General features: G+C 33.9%; 1 protein-coding gene across 8 annotated transcripts in view; it reads right to left on the bottom strand.

Moving 5' to 3' along the window:
- Positions 1-11381: 11381 nt before the first annotated feature.
- The window catches only part of NLGN1 (neuroligin 1), a 679524-nt gene continuing 669095 nt past the window's right edge, over positions 11382-21810 (bottom strand). For all 8 annotated transcript variants that reach the window (XM_053710143.1, XM_053710145.1, XM_053710144.1 and 5 more), the window contains 2 exons: positions 15142-15931; positions 11382-13186 (listed from right to left, as the gene is read on the bottom strand). In XM_053710143.1, coding sequence (XP_053566118.1) covers positions 12376-13186; positions 15142-15931 — 1601 coding nt within the window. In that variant the 3' untranslated portion in view covers positions 11382-12375. The remainder of the gene's footprint in view (positions 13187-15141; positions 15932-21810) is intronic.

Raw genomic sequence — 21810 nt, 5'->3', positions numbered from 1 at the left:
AAAGGTACCTGTGGAAGAAAAAACAAATAGATGCACAAAAACAGAAAAAGCTAGCTAAACTAAAAGGAAAAGTGCTCACCATATACAAATAGGAACTCAGGCTGGTATGTCACAGGAGGTCAACGCGTTTTGGCCGACTGAGAGGCCTTTATCCAGACTATACCAGCTTAATTTAGAGTTGTACTATTTAAAGGCTAACTTAGCCAATCAGATCAAGGAGGTGTGGTTAGTTTTAGGCACCAAATGTGCATATGGACCAAAGTCTGAATAGATATTTCTGGGTAAGTAAACACTTCTGGGTAGCTAAGCTACAGAGCCACCATTTTGGTTAGGGGCAAAAAATGAACGGCCAATTGTTTAAAATTAGTGGTCAATTGTTTAAAATAGTGTATGGTACTTATCTGGATAATGTATAGTGTTTATGATATACATGGTCCAAAAATATGAAAGCGTATATGCAATGTGCTTTAAGATATAGAGAGTGTTTTACCAGAAGAAGACTTCTGGGTGGAAGTGACTAAATCGCCATTTTATTTAAGGGCAAGGATGGTCAATATCTTTTAACCAGTTTTACTGGATGCATATAAATAAAAAGGAAAAAGTGTGCAGTCACAGCGCTATAGTAGCATGTGTTCTATGTCAAAAATGCCTTTGTGTGGTAATACAGTGTCGAGTTATATGGCTTATTAAAAAGTAAAAAACAGTGCAGAGGGGCGCCATTTTAGATAAGGGCAAGGTAGTTAAAGTAATAATCGTGATAGTAAAAGACGGTGCAGTGAAGCGCCATTTTGGATAAGGGCAAGGGAATTAAAATAAGGGCGCCATTTTGGATAAGGGCAAGGTAGTTAAAGTGATAATCATGATAGTCAAAGACAGTGTGGGGAAGAGCCATTTTGGATAAGGGCAAGGGAATTGAAATAAGGGCAAGGGAATTAAAATAATAGTTATAATAGTGGATATGATTTTAATAATGAGATACAACTTATTGTGAAATATACAAAAAAAAATGAGAAAAAGATAAAACAGGAACAGATCGTTATATAAGGATCCATACATAAGGGGAATGACAATAACATTTTTGCATTTAGATATAGAGAACAAGAGCCCAGACTCCCACATCACCACCACTAACTAAACCTATTAACCCCTTAATCGTCATCCCCCCACATCGCCAAAAACTAAATTAAGCTATTAACCCCTAAACCTAACAACCCCTTAACTTTAAATTAAAATTACAAGATCCCCTATCTTAATATAAATTTAAATTTACCTGTAGAATTAAAATAAACTAATTTTAAACTATAAATTAACCTACCCAAACTATTATACTAAAATTAAATTAAACTACCAATTAAATAAACTAAATTACATATTAAAAAATAACACTACTAAAACTATTTAAATATACAATTAAATATTACTACAAAGTACTAAATTACAAAAACAAACACTAAGTTACAAAAAATAACAAACACTAAATTCCAAAAAAATAACAAACAAAATTATACAAAATAATTTATTTACACCTAATCTTATAGCCCTATCAAAATGAAAAAGCCCCCCCCCAAAATAAAAAAAAAACCCTAGCCTACAATAAACTATCAATGGCCCTTAAAAGGGCCTTTTGTGGGGCATTGAACCAAAGATATCAGCTCTTTTACCTGTAAAAAAAAATTACAAACACCCCCAACAATAAACGCCCACCAACCAACCCCCCCAAATAAAAACCCTAACTCTAAAATAAACCTAAGCTACTTATTGCCCTGAAAAGAATATTTGGATAGGCATTGCCCTTAAAAGGGAATTTAGCTCTTTTACAAGCCCAAACCCTAATCTAAAAAAAAAGTCTTCATCCAGGCGGCGATGTCTTCATCCATCCAGGCGGAAGAAGTCTTCATCCAAGCGGCATCTTCTATCTTCATCCCTGCAGGGGGGAGCGGGTCAATCCTGAAGCTATCTGACGCAGAGCTCCTCTTCTTACGGTCGCCACCGTGAACTGAAGCTTCAATGCAAGGGATGCAATTCAATATGGCATCCCTTATATTCCTATTTACTGATTTGAGTGTTAAATTCAAATCAGCAAATACGAGGCGAGCTTCTGAAATCTTATTGGCTGTTCAAATCAGCCAATAGGATGAGGGCTACTGAAATTCTATTGGCTGATTTTAACAGGGGCTACTTACAGGGGTGGACTGACAAGTTGGGCAAATCGTCCCTTATCCGAGGGTCCCCCATCTTAATGGGGCTCCTCCCCATGCATGATCAAATACTGCCACAGCCAGAATTTTTTTTAAATTAAACTTACAATAATTTTTTTTTCACCTTTGCATTTTGTACTAGGGGGGTTGGTGGGCGCCCTCTCATGTCATGTGTGTGGCTGGTGGTGGTGGGTGATATAGATTACCCTGTTGTGGCTCGCCTCCTGCTCAGTTGCTGCTACAGCCACCCACCCACGCGCTGGCCGTGCGCACACTTATGTAATTTTAACTGCTCAGGCCAGTACTTAGAGACGGCACAGTGACTGACAGCAGCAGCCAGTAGCGGTGTGTGGGCACGTGGGGAGCAGGAGGGCTGAGTAGTGAGCAGTCAGACGAGAGAAGGAGCCACCGGAATCCGGATCATCAGATCTCAGTCTCAGATCTCATTCAACGGTGAGGGTGTCCATGCAGCGTCTGTTGGTGGAGGGGAGGGGTGCAAGTCAACCGTGCAGCCGAGCGTTTTTATAGAGGGGGGTGAGAGGGCAAGCTTGTATTGAAATGTTATGGTGAGCAAACAAACTGGGTCAGATAAAATCTTACTTTCATAGTGCCAGAGATAAGGAACTCCTAACTGAGAGACTCAAAAAATATGTTTACTCTGGTTCTTTGCACTTGTGGTTGATCAGTGCCTGGCATTATGCTACAGACATTTTATCTCAAAGAAGGAGAAAAAGCTATATCCCACTTCCATATTTGAAGCAACATTCATGTTTTTGCTTTATAAATTTAAAAATATGTGTAACTGAAGCACTGTAGCACATACACATGAATTGTGTTAAAAAATACATTTTTTATAGACTGGTTTTATATAGCATGATCAGTTTCCAAAGACTAAATTGCTAAATTCTTGTAAAATTATATAAACATTGGTTCACATATTTTAAAAGATGTCGTGAGTAGGAAAAGTTGACACACCATGTAACACAAGTAACACATGTAACAACCATAGGCAAGGTGCACATGGTTTTGGCAAATTATGAGTTGAATAAAAAAAATTGCTGCAAGGAGCCATACAATTGTGCTGAAACTCTTCCCAAATATCTTTCACAAGGCTGCACTCAGATTCACATTTAAATATCTTTAATTGCATCTCATTCCATTTTCACCAAATCACCTAATAAAATATAGGTAAAACAAATACCCCTGCAACAGTCCACATACAGTACCAGTAATCTGATAAACTAATTATTCCATAGTCTCAATAACAGCATACTTTAATATCCGTTGATGCTGTAAATTTTTAACATAAACCATCGATATGGCACATTGCCATTATACACCACGTAACCACCCCCATTAGAATTGTACATATTATTATTATATTAACCCCTTAATGACCAATGATGGATGTATCTCTACCTTGGCATCAGCAATGAGGTGTAAGGGTGCTTTTGAGACTGGCATGGTGAGTGAGGGAGAGGGGTGTGGCCGGGGTGCACACTGCAGCGTATATACGCTTCTGGAGGTTTTTTTTTCAGTATATTAAGGACATAAGGGGGAAGTCAAAGTTCAATTTTAAGCAACTTTTAAATGTATTTCTGTTATCAAATTTTCTTCATTTTCATGCTATCTTTTTTTTAAAAAGTGTGAATATAAGATTAGGAGCTGGCCCATTTTTGGTTCAGCACCTGGGTAGCGCTTGTTTATTGGTGGATACATGATTTAGCCACCAATCAGCAAGTGCTTCCCAGGTCTGAACCAAAACTGGGGCGTCTGGGCTCTTCAGGTTACATTCCTTCTTTCTGAAAAAAGATTGCAAGAGAATGAAGAAAAAATTATAATAAGAGTAAATTAGAAAGTTGTTTAAAATAGCATGTTCTATCTGAATCAATAAAGAATCATAAATAAATTTTAAGTTTAGTATCCCTTTAAGCAAATTAGATAATTGAAGTAAATTGTAATGGTGTTTACAATTGTATGTTCTATCTGAATAATTAAAGTTTCATTTTGACTTTACTCTCCCTTTAAAATGGATTTATCTAAACCTGCCCTGGTGGTGACAGTTAAAATGGTGACAATGGTGCTATGTGTTACTGACAGCTATAAGGGCTAATATCACTGGTATGTGTTACTGAAAGCTATGAGGGATAATATCACTGCTTTGTGTTACTGACAGCTATGAGGGATAATATCACTGCTATGTGTTACTGACAGCTATGAGGGATATCACTGCTATGTGTTACTGACAGCTATGAGGGATAATATCACTGCTATGTGTTACTGACAGCTATGAGGGATACTATCACTGCTATGTGTTACTGAAAGCTATGAGGGATAATATCACTGCTGTGTGTTACTGACAGCTATGAGGAATAATGTCACTGTTGTGTGTTACTGACAGCTATGAGGGATATCACTGCTATGTGTTACTGACAGCTATGAGGGATAATATCACTGCTATGTGTTGCTGACAACTATGAGGGATACTATCACTGCTATGTGTTACTGAAAGCTATGAGGGATAATATCACTGCTGTGTGTTACTGACAGCTATGAGGAATAATGGCACTGCTGTGTGTTACTGACAGCTATGAGGGATAATATCACTGTTAAAATGACATGTAGTATCTGTAATATGATAGTTTAATTATCTCTTTATGTCCCTTTAAAAGATCATATAAGTCCCTTATTTAAAATCTTCTTTTCAACCAAGCATCACATGACCCAGGGTGAGTTAAAGGCTCTTTTCATTTGTATTCTCAAAACCAGACTCCAGCTGTCCTCCACCAATATACTAGACAATGTGTGATGGGCACAATGATAGTTGGGTAACACAATGTCCCACCTAACAGCACTATCTAAGCCCCTATGTTAATCCCATGATTTATATTTTTGATAACTAATAAGTAATTTTACCCCTTGTCTGCCAGTAACATACAAATGAATGATTTTACCTCTTTAGCTGCCAATAACAAATAAACCTATTGTCTGCTCCTCACTACTTTCTGCTCCATACTGTAGTGCATATAGGCATGGGGATTTTTTTTTCATAAGCACTTGTCAATTTACAATATTTAGTTATTAAATATTTAAGGAAAAAAATTGTCTCTTTATATGGCAATTAAAGGTGTGGCAGGTGGACCAAAGAGGGGGGGGGGGCCCTGCCACACTTTTTCCCGGGGGCCCTGCTTGGTCTCAGTCCACCCCTGGCTACTTATAAATTATACTGTAACCAATAATAATAAAAGTTTAATTAATGAATAAAGAAAAATGAAACATAATGAAAATTTAATGAAAAGGGGATGTTTTGATTAATTGTTACAAAAATATAGGTAACTATATACATCTTTTATTAACATGTTCATCTCTGTAATCTACAGCAGCAGTGCCAAAATATGTATCAGGATTTACCAATATATACTAAGTGGTAGATGACACAGATGTTTGAGTTACCCCTACCTCAAAGGCATTAATAATATAGCCTCAAATAAAAAAAAATGAAAAAATCTACTTTCTATGGGCAATTATTTAGCTACCACACTGGTTTTCAAACATGTCCTCAAGCCTCCCCAACAGGCCAGGTTTTCAGGATTACCTTGGATGTGAGCAAGTAAAAGAACCATGTTTATAAATCAGCTGATTATTTCACCTGTGCTCCAGTTCAGATATCCCCAAAATGTGGCCTGTTAGGGAGGCCTGAGGACAGATTTGAAAACCAGTGATCTAGCACAAGCACATTGCAACATTTATTTTATTCATGTAAACATCATTACCAACAGTCTTCCCTCTAAGTCCATTATTGTGAGCGGCCCAGCAATGAGACAGTTAATAAGGGAACCAACACCTTGCAATCTGCTTTGGAGGCAATTTATCAAGCTTAGGCGGAAAGGGGTGCACATACGCACCACTGTCTGGCGGGCTGAATTTCCCTGCGGAATTCAGCATTGCACACAAGCACTATTTTGTGCCTGCATGCAATCCCACCCCCTGCCTGTGCACAGCCAATCTCGCACGGGCAAGAGATGTCAATCTCTCCAGTCTGACTATACTGGGGAGATTGAAATTCACCATTTTAGAGGTGGTGAAAGGTTAGGAAAGCAGCTGTCTGATGACCACTGCTTGTTAAATACGGCGTGCAGAGTCTCTTGTGAGAACCTGCAGTCGTATGGGGTTAAAAGGCTTGCAAAGCCTTTGATAAATTGACCCCTTTGTGTAGTGTTTGCTAATTGCTCTAATTAACTGTTTCACTGCTGGGCCGCTCACAAAACTGGCCTTTGAGGGAACACTATTGCCAAACATCTTAAATAAATAGACTACACCTTAATGATGTTATTTTATTCAAGATTATTCCTGCCAAATTATATATCTTTACCACATTATCTATGATTAGAACAAACCTTTTATAATGGTACACATTGAATTTTTACCACTGTTCAGGAAACTCCGGAATGAACGTAATTAGAATGCCTTCACTGTAGTTGCTGTACAGCACATTATAAAAATAACTAGCTTTTAACACTTTACATAAACTTAGTGTAGTCACTATAACATTTTTTTTAGTATATTCTAGGAAATTCTAGGAAAGTTTTATGAATATTCATTTGTAATAAAATAAACTGCAATTATGAAATAAACAACCTTAACACATAACATTTACGTTCTTTAAAATGGTTGAATGGTGTTTGTATTGTATTAAAATTAACTGATAATGAAATTAAACCATAGGATGATTATCTTCAATAACTGTTTCAAATAAAAAAAAAATTGAAGTCTCTGCCCTGAAATGATCTGTAAACAAGATAATTAGAGTAACCTGAAGCCTGACACAGTTCATCATTTATACGAATGCTGGCAATGAGAAATGCTGTTTTTAATTACCATTATAATCAGATACACAACACAATAAATCACAACAAATGTGGTTTCATGGGGTATATTTTAACAAAAGTAATCACAGAATTAGCACAGACAATTACAGAATTAGAAAAGTGCCGAACGCCCTGTCTACTTAGATACTAGAAAGTGATTTTCTGAAGGACTTTGAAGTAAAAATGAAGGCAAAACGAGAGAAAATAGTAGTTTAAAAATTTAATAGTGAGTGACATTAGTTCCTTTAAGTTTCTGAAGCATTTGTGTATACACCAGTGGCAAGCTGTAGGGCACTTTTTCAAATGTATTTCTTTTTTAAGTAATCATAAAAATACTAACTATAACTGTATCTAATTGTTTTACTTTGAGGTATTCCATAATATACAGGTTTGGTGAAAAACACAACTTTCAATTAACAAAACTTGGAAAATAACATACAAATATAAAAAAGTTGTTTTAGACTATACTGAGGTCTATTCTCACAGCTCTCTCCAATTTCTCAACTTATTATTATTTAAAAATAAGTTTGGTAATCTAAGTTGGAGCAATTTTGTATTATTCGCAAAAGTGAACATTTACAAAAATACAATCAAACTGGACCAACTTTGAGATCACCTGACATTAACCAACCGATCAGAAGGCTTTATTTAACTCTATTTGATTAGTAAAGGATTTGCTTGGTTTTTAAAAGAATTAAGTTACTTTAAACTACTATACTTTCATTTTCTGAAATATTAGCCTACACATAGATGAAACCTATATAGAAGAGCTCTAAATGTTTATTTAATCTTATTATGTTTTACTTTTATTGTAATATAATACAATATTATTATTATTATCATTATTACATTTCATTACAACATCTGTATTTGACTGTATCTGAATTTGACTGTTTCTACAACAGGTGCAGGAGGATGTTGTTTACTTTACTAATTGTATTTAATGACAGTCCAAAGTGTTCTAAATAACAACCAACAATCATATTTGTTAAACGTAATCAGAACTATAGCTTGTTGAAGTTATGAACTTAATGCCTAGATAGTTTAAGTTTATATATCAAAGCTATGTATCTTGTATTCACAAACCTCAGACATAACTTTAGATAGTTTTGACCATTTAGTGCCTGTACGTGTACTAGCAAGATGGCTGCTTTGCTGGCAAAGCTAATTAACTGATTTTGAACTGTGTGTGTTGGTTGTAACAGGTGAGTTTACAAACAAATTCTTTAAACTAATATCAATTCTGGGCAATATAAAAGCTTTGTTAATAGACCCCTAGATCATTTTAAGGCGACTGTCTTGAATGTGTCTTTCAGAATTGGCATTATTTTAACTAAAAATACTATTAAGAGCAAAACATCTCAAATGTGTGACCAAAACAGAATATTGTCATAAGACATAGACGATTTTCCTGCAAGATATTTGCTTTACATTTCTTCAATTATATTGTTGATATTATAATCATTAAAATAATAATTTTGAAAGAAAAATATATACTGTATATAAAATAAGTAATATTGTATCTATTTCTATTTTAAACTGAGACATATTCCTAGAATGCTTCACTTTAAAATACAGTTAAAGCTCAATCAGCTCTGAAGTAAGGGCAAGTTACAAATCTGAAATACATGTTAAAATGTATATGTGTCAGTGTGGCAGAAAATTAAATAAAATAAAAAATATTACAAAGTTTTACATTTGTACACCACATTTATATATTTTCACATTTAAAGCATTAATTTCACCCACTTGCCATAGTGTTTTCAACTCCAAAAGACTCATATTTTTAAACAAAACTGCATAATGCTGCACCAAATAATTAGCAGTATGATATAATTTGTAGTTTTCATTTAGCTTATATAACCAAATTTGATACATTTACTGTGAGCAACTGCGTCCCTCAAACATTTCTTATGTAAACAGGTATTTCAGAACAGAAAACTAGTCAAAGACATGTTAAACGCAAATCCAGTGTATATTTTTTTTTTTATAAAATAAAAAAAATTAGATAATGGAAATCCATCTTGCATTTGTCAACAGGACTACACCTTTTATTTCCAACTGCTCTTAAAGGGACATTATATATTTTATAAGCATTTTAATCTGGCTATTCCCCATGAGTAGTGCAATCTTGAAATCTAGCTTTCACTGAATTCAAGTTCTGATGTGTTTGTACATGTGTGGCAACCCTACTTCAGATTCCTGAAGTGAAACCTAAGTTCTAAAATGGAGGCACTCGTAATTACAGGGCTATACATGAAATGTATTTAGTGTTTAGTGTCCCTTTAAACCAATATCTGTTTCTCTTTACAAACACTAACACGTTTGAGAAGCAATCCAGAAGACTTGAATCTTACTTCTGAGTTGATTAACAGGACAACTGCTAATATCAGTAACAAATAGCGTTTAACATAGTCTGTCTAAAATTTTCATACTGTAATAACAAATATGTTTTCTATTGTGACATAACTCTGTCATCTTAATACTAATTTATCTATGCAAAAGAGTTTACAATCATGTGCTGCTTGTAGTTTATTACACTGTACATATGTATAAGACCGCAACTATAACATACATATATTTCAGTTTACATACATGCCTTTAGTAGGCTTTACAACACTATGGATAACAACTTAATAAAATAGTTGTACCGGTGAAACCGTTAAATCATCATAATTTATAAATATAAAATCCTGAAAAGTTGGCACAATTTACATTAAATGACGGTTATTCAAGTTCAGATTTATGCATGTGTGTCTTTTTTGTCTGCATTACCATATGAAAAAATGTCACCACTATCAGTGCTTACTAACCAGAAAATATACTATAGAAATTATATGAACGCTCCATTGCTATGTTTTTAAATAATTTTTCTTTGTTTGACCTACTAAAATTGTATTTTAAAAATGATTTTAGATTTCTTGTTTAAAAACAAATATCCCTCTTATGAGTACAACTACTCTTTGCTCTCATACTTGTAGTGGTTAGACTCTATCTTGTAAAATGGATGTGGGATATGTCACTATCAGCCAGTAAGCAATTAATCCCTTAGGGGTGAGATACATTCATTTATTGTTAAATTCAGTATCAGTTCAAAGAGCTTTCCCCTGACCATTTTGCATGCAATAATATATTTAAAGGGACATTCTAGAGTAAAAATATATGCTCTATTTGTTAGTAAATTTTATTTTCAAACGTGTAGTTTATATCCTCAACTTGAGCAGAACAACTTTCCTGAGTGCAACTTTCTTTTAAAGCATTTACACACATTGTTAATCAAGGGAAATTATTTAAAAATGAATCCTCTAATAAAATAGATTATTATTTTTATTCTAGATTGTCCCTTTAATAAATTGTTTAAATGGTGTTCATTAATATACATGACTTGTTAATGTCCCTTTAATAAATAGAGAAAATACAGTCATGATGTCAGTGTTTTATAAAAGTTGCGGCACCGTTTATTACTTCTGTTGGGGGAAAAAATGACAAACAGCAATGAACACATTGGCTCTTTAATGAGCAAAATTATGTCTTTCATTATTGGAATATATCATTTTTCAAGATTATCTTTATTTCACTCAGTGACCAGAATTCTAGCCAAGAAGTACAAATTAATTTCCATTAATTCATATACAATTTTTTTGTGTGTAATAAGATTTTGTTCTTGAAAAAGAGTAACTGAAAAGAAAGATTTCTGTTACTGCCATTAGTTTGTCAGAGAAATGTATTTGCATTATCTTACAAACTATCAAAAATACTACTAGTCAGAAAAAATCTTTAAAAAAAAAAAAAGAGAAAGAAAAAATAGAGAAAAGAGAAACAATAAAAGCACAAAATGGTTGTGTAATAGAAATATTGTACAGGTAAAAGTTTCTTTTTAGTTATGTGCTCTTATCTCCAACTTTATCTCTTTCTATATAAATGCTCATTTGATTCATATACAAACACTTCAAAAAAAGTGGATGATAAATACCATTGCAGATAAACAATAGGGAAATTATATTTTTTTTTGTGATTGTTTAACATTCATATAAAATTACAGAGACATAAAAGACTTGTTTTTTTATATAAATTTTCAGGAATTGGCACCCTTTATAAGTGTGTATTCTTGATATCTACATATGTATATATCCTATTGATAAAATTCCAGTGAGGTAACATTAGTAATAACAGAGTAATGTACAATAAAAAATAAAAATAAAACACTGAATGGTTAATATTTTTTCTGAACAATTTGGAACATGCAAAGTTATAAACAAATTTTTTTAATCTTTTATGGAAAAATGTAATATTTATGACATTTGTTCTTTGGAAATACCTTACCATACCATTATTAACAAAAGTATCAGAATACCAACTAGAGTAAATAAAATTCAATTAACATGGGGTGTATACAAATATTGAAAATAAAATGTTTAGGCTGGAAAACAGAGTAATATAAATTTTTAACACACACGCCTTTGGAATTTACACCGGTGTTTATCACTATATCTAACCATACTTTGCAACTCTAAAACTGTGACTCTAAAAAGTCCATTAAATTATGAGAACAATACAGTGAATTATTTTACTTTGTAATTAATTTACCTAGTTTTATATCATTTTAATATTTGCCAATTGATTCTATAATGTTTTATAAAACGTTAATGGGATGAGAACAATCTTAATTGTGGCTTAATCAGCAGCACAGCTACCAGGCATACAAATCATCATGCACTTCGTGCGAAAAATATCCAGGTTCCTTTGTTCCAACAATTTATAGTGACAGCACTTAAGTGATAATGTTGCACCTGTCAGGATAAAAATTTCCTCTCTTTTTTTTTTTTTTTTTTCTAATGGCAGTTTTTAGGATGTGATCCTTAACCGTATTGGTGCTTTGTGTACTATTTATGATCTACACAATAAAACAGTTAAAAAAAAAAACTGTGTAAATTATCTGACATTCCATGAGTGAGTCCTTTGTGCATATAAATACATATTTAAGTCCTTTTACTCCCTTTTTTGTGTAGCACATGCCTAATGCCAATTTGTAAATTAAATTTTCAAAAATATTAATTGTTGAATATAAACAGAAAAAAAAGATCTTTCACAACAATTGCTTCAATTGCTGCTTTGTCCGTTTGTGTATTTACAATGTTTTGTTTTTTTTTCCAAAACTCCAAAAGTTCTCGATATGTGTTTGCATTATGCAGATTTTTCTCTTCCACCTTTTAGCAGTAAGTGTCCTGCAGGTTGAAAAGCCAAGTAATTCCCAGTAAGGTCACCTACTAATACATCAAAAAATTAAGTCTGAGTTTTTCTAGTTTAGGCTATACTCTGGTTGTAGAATGTGAATGTGGATGTGGGTGTGGATGTGGATGAGGGAGAGTGTTATTCTGTCCTGCAGTATAAGTATTGAAGGCATGTATGGGCTGAATCCCTGGTATAGTGTTTGGAATCATTGTTATAGTATTGGGTGTCATTAAAGGAATGTCATCTGGAGATCTTCTCATTGCTAGAGTATAGTCAGGAGGACAGGCATTTCTGAGAACCACCTCATGAGGATGGACTGCTTCACATTCATGATCCAAGTCAGTGTGCTTCATTTGTAAAGACATAATTTCCTCTTCTTGTGCATGAGCTATATCATTGGTAGTGTTGCGTTGAGGGCTGCATCTTCTATGAACATCATGTCTTCTTTTATCCTTTTTGTAGTACAATGCTGCAAATGCCAAAATGTTGAGAAATAACAGAGATGCTCCAACTGCAATAGTTACACTCAACTCTGTAGAGTAATCTCTTTCCAGTGAAAATGGACTCGGCTGTTGTTTAATAGTATCTTCATTAATGGTAGGAATGGCTGAAGTTACAGGTACAAGGATTTTTCTTGTTGGTCTAGAAGTTATATCAGTTGATGGCCCTTTAGTTGTGGTGAGGTCATTAATAACATGCAAATGTGGTACCAGCTCTAGCCAGAGGTTAACTTTATTAGCCCTATAATGCTCCTTGACTCTAGGTTTTAAACCAATGTGAAGATACAGTTGATCCTTTTGTGAATATCTAGTCCAGGCAACTTCTTCAAAACGATTAGGTTTTGTGTGAATGAATTTTGTATCTTGGGGAACTGGTTGATTTGGATCTCTGCAGAAGAAAACACAAGTTTATTTTAATAGAAACTGCATAAAAAACAGGTAAAATTCAGGTAACAGTTTTTGTTATCATGGCAGATGTAATTGGCAGAAAACAACAGATGGAATTGGTCAGGTACTTTCATTTACTGGGTTGTAAAAGAAAGACACTTATTTGACTAAAAAAAAATATTTTAGAAAAGCTAAACAATTTAGCCTAGTTAATATTTATATCAACATGGTTCTATTATAAAGCTACTGGAAAACAGCAAAAGTATTTCAGCTCAGTTAGCAATGTCAACTTTTAAAATGGTAAAGATATTTTAACACTGAGCAACATTCTTTACATATTAAAGAGATAAGCACAAATATTCATATACAATTTAGAAATGATGAGACAGCTATCTTTATCAAGGAATTTCTGGCAATAAAGGCATCAAGAGCTTTGTATTTATCTTCAACATTAATCCATCTAAAACATGGTAATCTAGCTTCAAATGAACCTCTTGCCAAAATGTACAACATGAAGTAATAATTAGGATTCAGATCAGCAATTATCAGAAAATATGTCACAAATAAGAGATAACTCTATTCAGCATAAACCATTTAAAGAAAATAAACTAAACAAATACTTGAAGTCCTCAAGAACCACCAATGTTTAAGGAACAATAATCTTTAATTAACCCCATAAATAACAAATTTGAAGGTACTTATTGCATTTATATCAAATTTACAAATTTCAATTTTTTTCCTCTCAGACATCCGCATAAATCATACTTCCTCTCACCAGCAGACTAAGCATTTTAAGCGAATAACTTTAGTTTGCAGAAATAACATATTATAGGTGAACACCACATTATTAAATGCAAAAAAAAAAAAAATACTTTTGTAACATTTTGTTTGGTTTAAATAGCAGCAAAGGCGTTATTATTTCTTAAATATTTTTTAAAAACACATTTTATGGTCCCACATTTAGCATCAGTTCACCTTCCACAAACACCAACATTTAGGATTTAAAATCCATATTGCACAATAAGTGAATAATTAATATAAAAAATATAATATTTTTTTATTTTTGCTACTTTGCACCATCTCACTTGGTAGATATAATGTGCGAACCTACTCTTTTAGAGGGGTATTTTATATTTCTATGATAAGGGGTTAATAATGGACGTTAAAAAATCTCCAGAACCTCCAAGTTAGAACCAATGAAGTGAGGTTTTTGTTATAGTCATGACAATCAGCAGTGTTACTGTTTTGAAATTAGGGGTCTCAATTTTGTCTATGTATTGTGGAGGGCAATATTGGAGATACCCCCACCCCACTGATGTTGTTCCATATGTTTAGGATTATGTCAGGTTTTAACTACTGCCACAGTGATCAGCAGATAAACACCTGTGCATGTAACCCCCTCATTTGAATGACCTTTCCACTTTCAAAAGAAGGATCCCTTGCCCTATTGTAATTTTTATTGTAGGGTCCTAGGGATCCTTTTAATGCAAAGAGTATTTTAAATGCACTAAGAATACGTTTGGTGCAATTCTTTTGGAAATCATCTGTAACCTAAAGGTGCATGAAACCCCTCATTTAAAAATGATTAATCTCCTGTTTTATGTGAGCAGCATTGTGTGTGTGTTGTTTTCTGTGTTTGGTGGATGGGGATCTTTGGAGCCACTGCCCCCAATACAGTATATAAAATAAGTAGGTGCTTGACATTTTTATTGCAAACAAATAATAACAACAGGGTATACAACTCCATATAGAAAACAGGGGGCTCAAAACTAGCATCTTATGTCCCTCTGTATTTTATGGGGTAACTAGGCTCTCTGAAATTGACCCCTTCCCCTAATTAAATACTGTACGTGTTAGTACTTGGAGCAGGTAATCACCATTACACCAATGAGTACACATCTTCGCAACTAATACTATAATCGTTAAAATAAACAATATTACAGAAAAACTACTCACCCAGTTTTAGCAAAGTTAGTCCAATATGTCATTACTACAGCACTAAGCATTACATCATTTTTGGAGAAATTACAGGGAAATAACTCAGTAGGGCCAATCATGGGTATCCCAAATACATAAGCTACTTCATCCCCATGAGATGCATCTGCCCAAGCAGGCACTTGATCAGTTTGGCAATGATGGTAAAAGGCATAGAAATATGTAGGAGAACCAAAATTTGAGTGCAGATCTGCAGTTGCCACAGCTGGTGCCACCCATTGATGGTCAGTGAACAAAGCCAGCAAAGTTTTTCGTCTGGTTTCAGGATTATGACGATCCGCCCAATCTGTATACATGAATTTGATGGTTTCCCTTAAAATGTCTTTACCTTCTGTATATCCATATAAGTTATCCACAAAATTAGAAACTGCAAAATCAAAATCACTTGCAGATATACCATCTTCATGGTCCACAATGCTTTCCACAAACTTAAGACCTTCCCCCTGATTTACTCCCAGCATGATATCATAGTTTAAGAATTCCCCCTGCTCCATTAGAATCTGAGGATCATCCGGTATAACATCACCATCAATAACAGGCCCAAAAGCTATGTGATACCGAGCTGGTTGAATATCTTGATCAACAAGCTCTCTATAAGGCTTCTTCTGAAGACACTCCACAAGTTCTACAGTGTCTGACATGTTGCATCCAACCTTTGTAGCTAAAATTCTAGCGTACTTGGCAGGCTGAAAGCTAACTGCCCAGCTGGAAAGAGCAGTCCCACTTTGTGCAATTGCCCTTTGGAAAAGTCCTAAAAGAAAAAGAATTTTTTTTTTTTAAAGCTCTAAAAAATGCCTCATTTTTTTAATAAGGAAAAGAATACACTGCAAGCATAAAACAATTAAAATATGATAATAATAATAATGATGAAGATAATCAAACATGCAATATGATTTTCTTTTAACATATAACAAGATAGTTCTGTATATGTGGATTTGGTATGAAAACAGAAAACACACTCCATATAGGAATTCTGTTTATAAGGTAAATTGATGACATATGTATTATTTAATATGGTTTGCATTTCTTTTAAAATTTTATTATATTTTTTATAACTTGATGGGGGTGATTAGAAAACACTTTTCATTTTTACAGAAAAGAACACATCTATGACCTTTTTATATATTAACCAATATTCAATAACCCTTTATATGCTATTTTCACAATAAAATTGCTCTGAATTCATAGCAAAAATCAATTATTTCTTAGAAATTGCAAACACTTAGAAAAACTGAATCATTTTTTTTTTATTATTCTTTCTGTGTCTGTTTGTTTTTTAATTTATAGCTGGAGGAGACATTTTCAGGCATAAATCCCCAGCTCATCATTGATCACGGTGCAATAAAACATACATACTAAGTGCTATATAAGGGCCTGCTGAAACTGTTAACTGTTTTAATAAATCCCACTGGTTATTGGAGAAAAATAGATTCTATGATTCTGAAAAATAGATATAATATTAGTTTTTAATTCATATCACTTTTAAGTTTACAGTAGTTAATAGCTTAATACTTTGGCTGCCAATGGAGGTTGGAGCAACCTTTTGTTTTAACGAGGTTAATTTAATAACATAAATATGTGTTTTATTTTTTCTCAAAGTATGCTCTAAAGTATTTTTTTTCACAGAAAGAATAGTGGATACCTCGTTTTCCCAGATGACGTGGTAGATACAAATAGAGTAAAATAATTCATAATGTATGCCAAAATGAATAAAACTATTCTGGGCATTAATTAAGCCTGTGGTTTAAATGGGAATAAACATCAAAAACACTGAACTACTTTTTACCTGAAGTCAAAATCTATATTTCTGTGTTTTCTCTGTGTATCTTAAGTTTGATAAAATAGGGTAAAACCATCTCTAGACATGTATTAGTTATTTACACAACAATTCTCTTATTGTGGTGCTTTTTCTTTCTAATACATACATTTACATCCACACTGCTTTTCATACCATTGTATATGTAGGGTAAGGGTAGTCCATACTGCCAAGGACTGAGAAACATTTCTTCCCTTACCCACACCCCAACCCATTCTGTGAATAGGTATTTATAAACTGCCTCCTGACATACATGAAAAGAGCATGGATTATCCCATTATCTCAGTGGCATAGAGACTAGTTACTAATTAAGCACTTTAATCAACCACATACAGTATAGCAAATAATTAAAGGACCAGTCAACACTGTAGATTTACAGAAAAACGAAAAAATGCGGCAGCAACAAGCAGAGTAAGAGATAATTTAAAATTCAAATGCTTTATTTCTCATATCTTAAAAAGCCAATTGGCAAAGAATACAAAGGGTAGCAGGTGATAACCCTCCTTACATGTTTCGTGCCTATGCTCGGCACTTAATCATAGGAGTGAGATATGTTAGTACAACCCCTACTATTTAAAGGGGAAGTACCCAATGATGGCAAAGCTTTAGAAACACCTGTAACAAAGTAGTGTTAAAACTGCTTACCCTCACCTAGCACTAACCAAAAACACAGAAAGGTATATTATGTTTGAAAAAATATATGTACATGTATGTAAATGCTGAATAACTTAATAAGATAATAGTTATACATGATATGTAAATACACATAAGACAACTACTTCAGTGTTATATTATAACCTTGTAACCTTATGTCATTCTAGATACTAATTATAAATCACCTCCTATAGGCTAAACTGTATTTATTGTTTTGTGATAAATACCTATAATAAATATCTAGGGAATTATATCGAGAAATAAGGGACTATATTTATATATTCCTATTTATGGACCTAAGTGTGTCTCATTATTCATTCATGCTTATACAAACCAAGTATAGAATGTATAATATTTAAAATTTAATTTGAACTGAATGAGAGCCTAAGATCCAATATATGTTAACTGTAGATTACTATATGCAATATTATTGAGAAACTTTGTTAAAATTTCTACATAGTAAATTAAATTGTCCCTTAAAAAATAGACCAAAAAAGTGTATATATAAATAAATAACTATTCCACATAGTAGGACATGTCCCATTCTCTATTTAGACCCTGAGGTACTATCGTTTTAAGTTTGTAAATCCAAAATAATTCACGTTTGAGCAACAATTTTTGTTTGTTGCCCCCTCTAGTGGGTGACTGAATTCTATCAATAACTTTAACAGTAATGTGTGCTATGTGAGTCATATGTGTTTGATTAAAATGAACCGCTACCGCCGAGTCTTTGTTGTAGTTTTTAGTGTCCCTAATATGCTCTCTGATACGTGATCTGAGCTCTCTGGTCGTTTGACCAATATATTGTAGGGAACAAAGGGAGCATTCTATTAAATAAACTACAAACTCAGTCCTACAATTTGGAATCCAACACAGATATTTAAGACTAAACTTTGTTCTATAATAGAACAGGGAATAGCCATCAATGTCTTTACTGAGGAACAGGTCAAAAATATGATACCGGATCATCCATTAGTGCCTATATTCCATCATGTGCCTAAAACACATAAAAATATGACCTCTCCCCCAGGAAGACCTATCATTTCAGGCATTGGCTCTATGTTTGAGCCATTGTCTGAATGGGTCGACTCCATACTCCAGCCTTTGGTTAAAGGCCTTAACAGCTATTTACGTGATTCAACACATCTGTTGAATTGTTTGGAATATGTAGAATGGAACAAGGAGTTCAGATGGGTGGCCATTGATGCCACCTCCCTTTACTCAAGTATACCCCATATGTTAGGATTAAAAGCCATTAGATATTTCTTGGATACAGCCACACGTTATTCTTTAGAATTCAAACTTTTTTTCTGTGAAATCATTGAATTTTTATTAAAACATAATTTTTTTATGTTTAATAATGAATACTATGTGCAGGTTTGTGGCACAGCGATGGGGGCAAAATTTGCCCCCTCGTTTGCCAACCTGTATGTAGCATGGTGGGAGGATTTATACCTTTACACTCTTTCCAATCCATTTGCAAAGCATATTATCAAGTATATGCGTTTCATAGATGATCTTATATTTATAGTGGAGGATAAACTTGAGTTGAGCACCTTTTTAGAGTATGTTAATACCAATGATTTAAATTTGAGATTCACAGGTGAATTACAACAATATAAAATATGTTTCTTAGATCTAGAGCTCACAGGTGATCCAGAAAAAGGTGTAATAATGACTGACACATATCGTAAACCAACGGCAGGAAATACCATACTCCATGCCAAATCATGCCATCCCCCACATTTAATTAGATCAATCCCCAAAGCTCAATATATTAGAATGAGAAGAAACACTAATTGTACTGAGAAATTCAATCTACAATGTACTGATCTTACAAACAGATTAAAACAAAGGGGATATTCGAATAAAATTCTTAATGAATCTCACGAAAAGGTAAAATATAAGACTCAAAGAGAGGTTATTGCAACAAAAAAGAGATCAGATCAAGATTTCAGTAGAGACAAAATTGTCTTTACCACAGAGTATTCGAAACAATTCAATAAAATCACAGCTATTCTCAAGAAACATTTACATATATTAAAAGAAGATGAATCTTTGGGTAACATTTTTCATAATTGTAAATTTGTGTCCAAGAAACCACCGACTCTGGGCACCAGGCTGGTACCTAGTATGGTAAATACAATAACAAATAAACGGGGGAGTAATTGGATAAGGAAAAAAGGCACATACAAATGTGGCACTAAACCATGCATTACGTGTGAAGTTATTGAAAAAAGTGATACTTTCACCAGTTCAGCAACACATGAAAGATTTTATATGGAGTTCTACGCAAATTGTAGGACTGAGTTTGTAGTTTATTTAATAGAATGCTCCCTTTGTTCCCTACAATATATTGGTCAAACGACCAGAGAGCTCAGATCACGTATCAGAGAGCATATTAGGGACACTAAAAACTACAACAAAGACTCGGCGGTAGCGGTTCATTTTAATCAAACACATATGACTCACATAGCACACATTACTGTTAAAGTTATTGATAGAATTCAGTCACCCACTAGAGGGGGCAACAAACAAAAATTGTTGCTCAAACGTGAATTATTTTGGATTTACAAACTTAAAACGATAGTACCTCAGGGTCTAAATAGAGAATGGGACATGTCCTACTATGTGGAATAGTTATTTATTTATATATACACTTTTTTGGTCTATTTTTTAAGGGACAATTTAATTTACTATGTAGAAATTTTAACAAAGTTTCTCAATAATATTGCATATAGTAATCTACAGTTAACATATATTGGATCTTAGGCTCTCATTCAGTTCAAATTAAATTTTAAATATTATACATTCTATACTTGGTTTGTATAAGCATGAATGAATAATGAGACACACTTAGGTCCATAAATAGGAATATATAAATATAGTCCCTTATTTCTCGATATAATTCCCTAGATATTTATTATAGGTATTTATCACAAAACAATAAATACAGTTTAGCCTATAGGAGGTGATTTATAATTAGTATCGAGAATGACATAAGGTTACAAGGTTATAATATAACACTGAAGTAGTTGTCTTATGTGTATTTACATATCATGTATAACTATTATCTTATTAAGTTATTCAGCATTTACATACATGTACATATATTTTTTCAAACATAATATACCTTTCTGTGTTTTTGGTTAGTGCTAGGTGAGGGTAAGCAGTTTTAACACTACTTTGTTACAGGTGTTTCTAAAGCTTTGCCATCATTGGGTACTTCCCCTTTAAATAGTAGGGGTTGTACTAACATATCTCACTCCTATGATTAAGTGCCGAGCATAGGCACGAAACATGTAAGGAGGGTTATCACCTGCTACCCTTTGTATTCTTTGCCAATTGGCTTTTTAAGATATGAGAAATAAAGCATTTGAATTTTAAATTATCTCTTACTCTGCTTGTTGCTGCCGCATTTTTTCGTTTTTCTGTGGATTGTAAGCAGCGGAACCGGCTGCAATCAGCGGCGTGCACCCCCAGTGCTCCACTACTATCCTTCCCACACACTTCCGGTTAATCGAGAAACCGGCTTAAGGGCCTGCAGCGGTTCAGCGTTCGTGAAAACACTGTAGATTTGCATAATCAACAAATGCATGATAAGAAGACAATGCAATAGCACTTAGTCTGAACTTCAAATGAGTAGTAGATTTTTGTTAAATAAATTGCAAAGTTATGACTATTTCCACTCCCCCTGTGTTATGTGACAGCCATCAGCTAATCACAAATGCATATATGTATATGCTGTGAATTCTTGCACATGCTCAGTAAGAGTTGGTGACTCAAAAAGTGTAAATATAAAAACACTGTGCACATTTTGTTAATGGAAGTAAATTGGAAAGTTGTTTAACCCCTTAACGACCGAGGACGTGCAGGGTACGTCCTCAAAAAAAAGGCAGTTAATGCCTGAGGACGTACCCTGCACGTCCTCGGTGTGGAAAGCAGCTGGAAGCGATCCTGCTCGCTTCCAGCTGCTTTCCGGTTATTGCAGTGATGCCTCGATATGGAGGCATCCTGCAATAACCATTTTTAGCCATCCGATGCAGAGAGAGCCACTCTGTGGCCCTCTCTGCACCGGACATTAACGGCTAAGTTCGTTGGTGGGTGGGAGCCGGTGTGGGAGGCGGGTGGCAGCCATCGATGGCCCTGGATGATGCGGA

The sequence above is a fragment of the Bombina bombina genome, chromosome 4, assembly GCF_027579735.1.
Source record: "Bombina bombina isolate aBomBom1 chromosome 4, aBomBom1.pri, whole genome shotgun sequence".
Taxonomy (NCBI): Eukaryota; Metazoa; Chordata; class Amphibia; order Anura; family Bombinatoridae; genus Bombina; species Bombina bombina.
The sequence above is the reverse complement of the archived record's forward strand: the minus strand, read 5'-3'. Positions and strand labels throughout refer to the sequence as shown.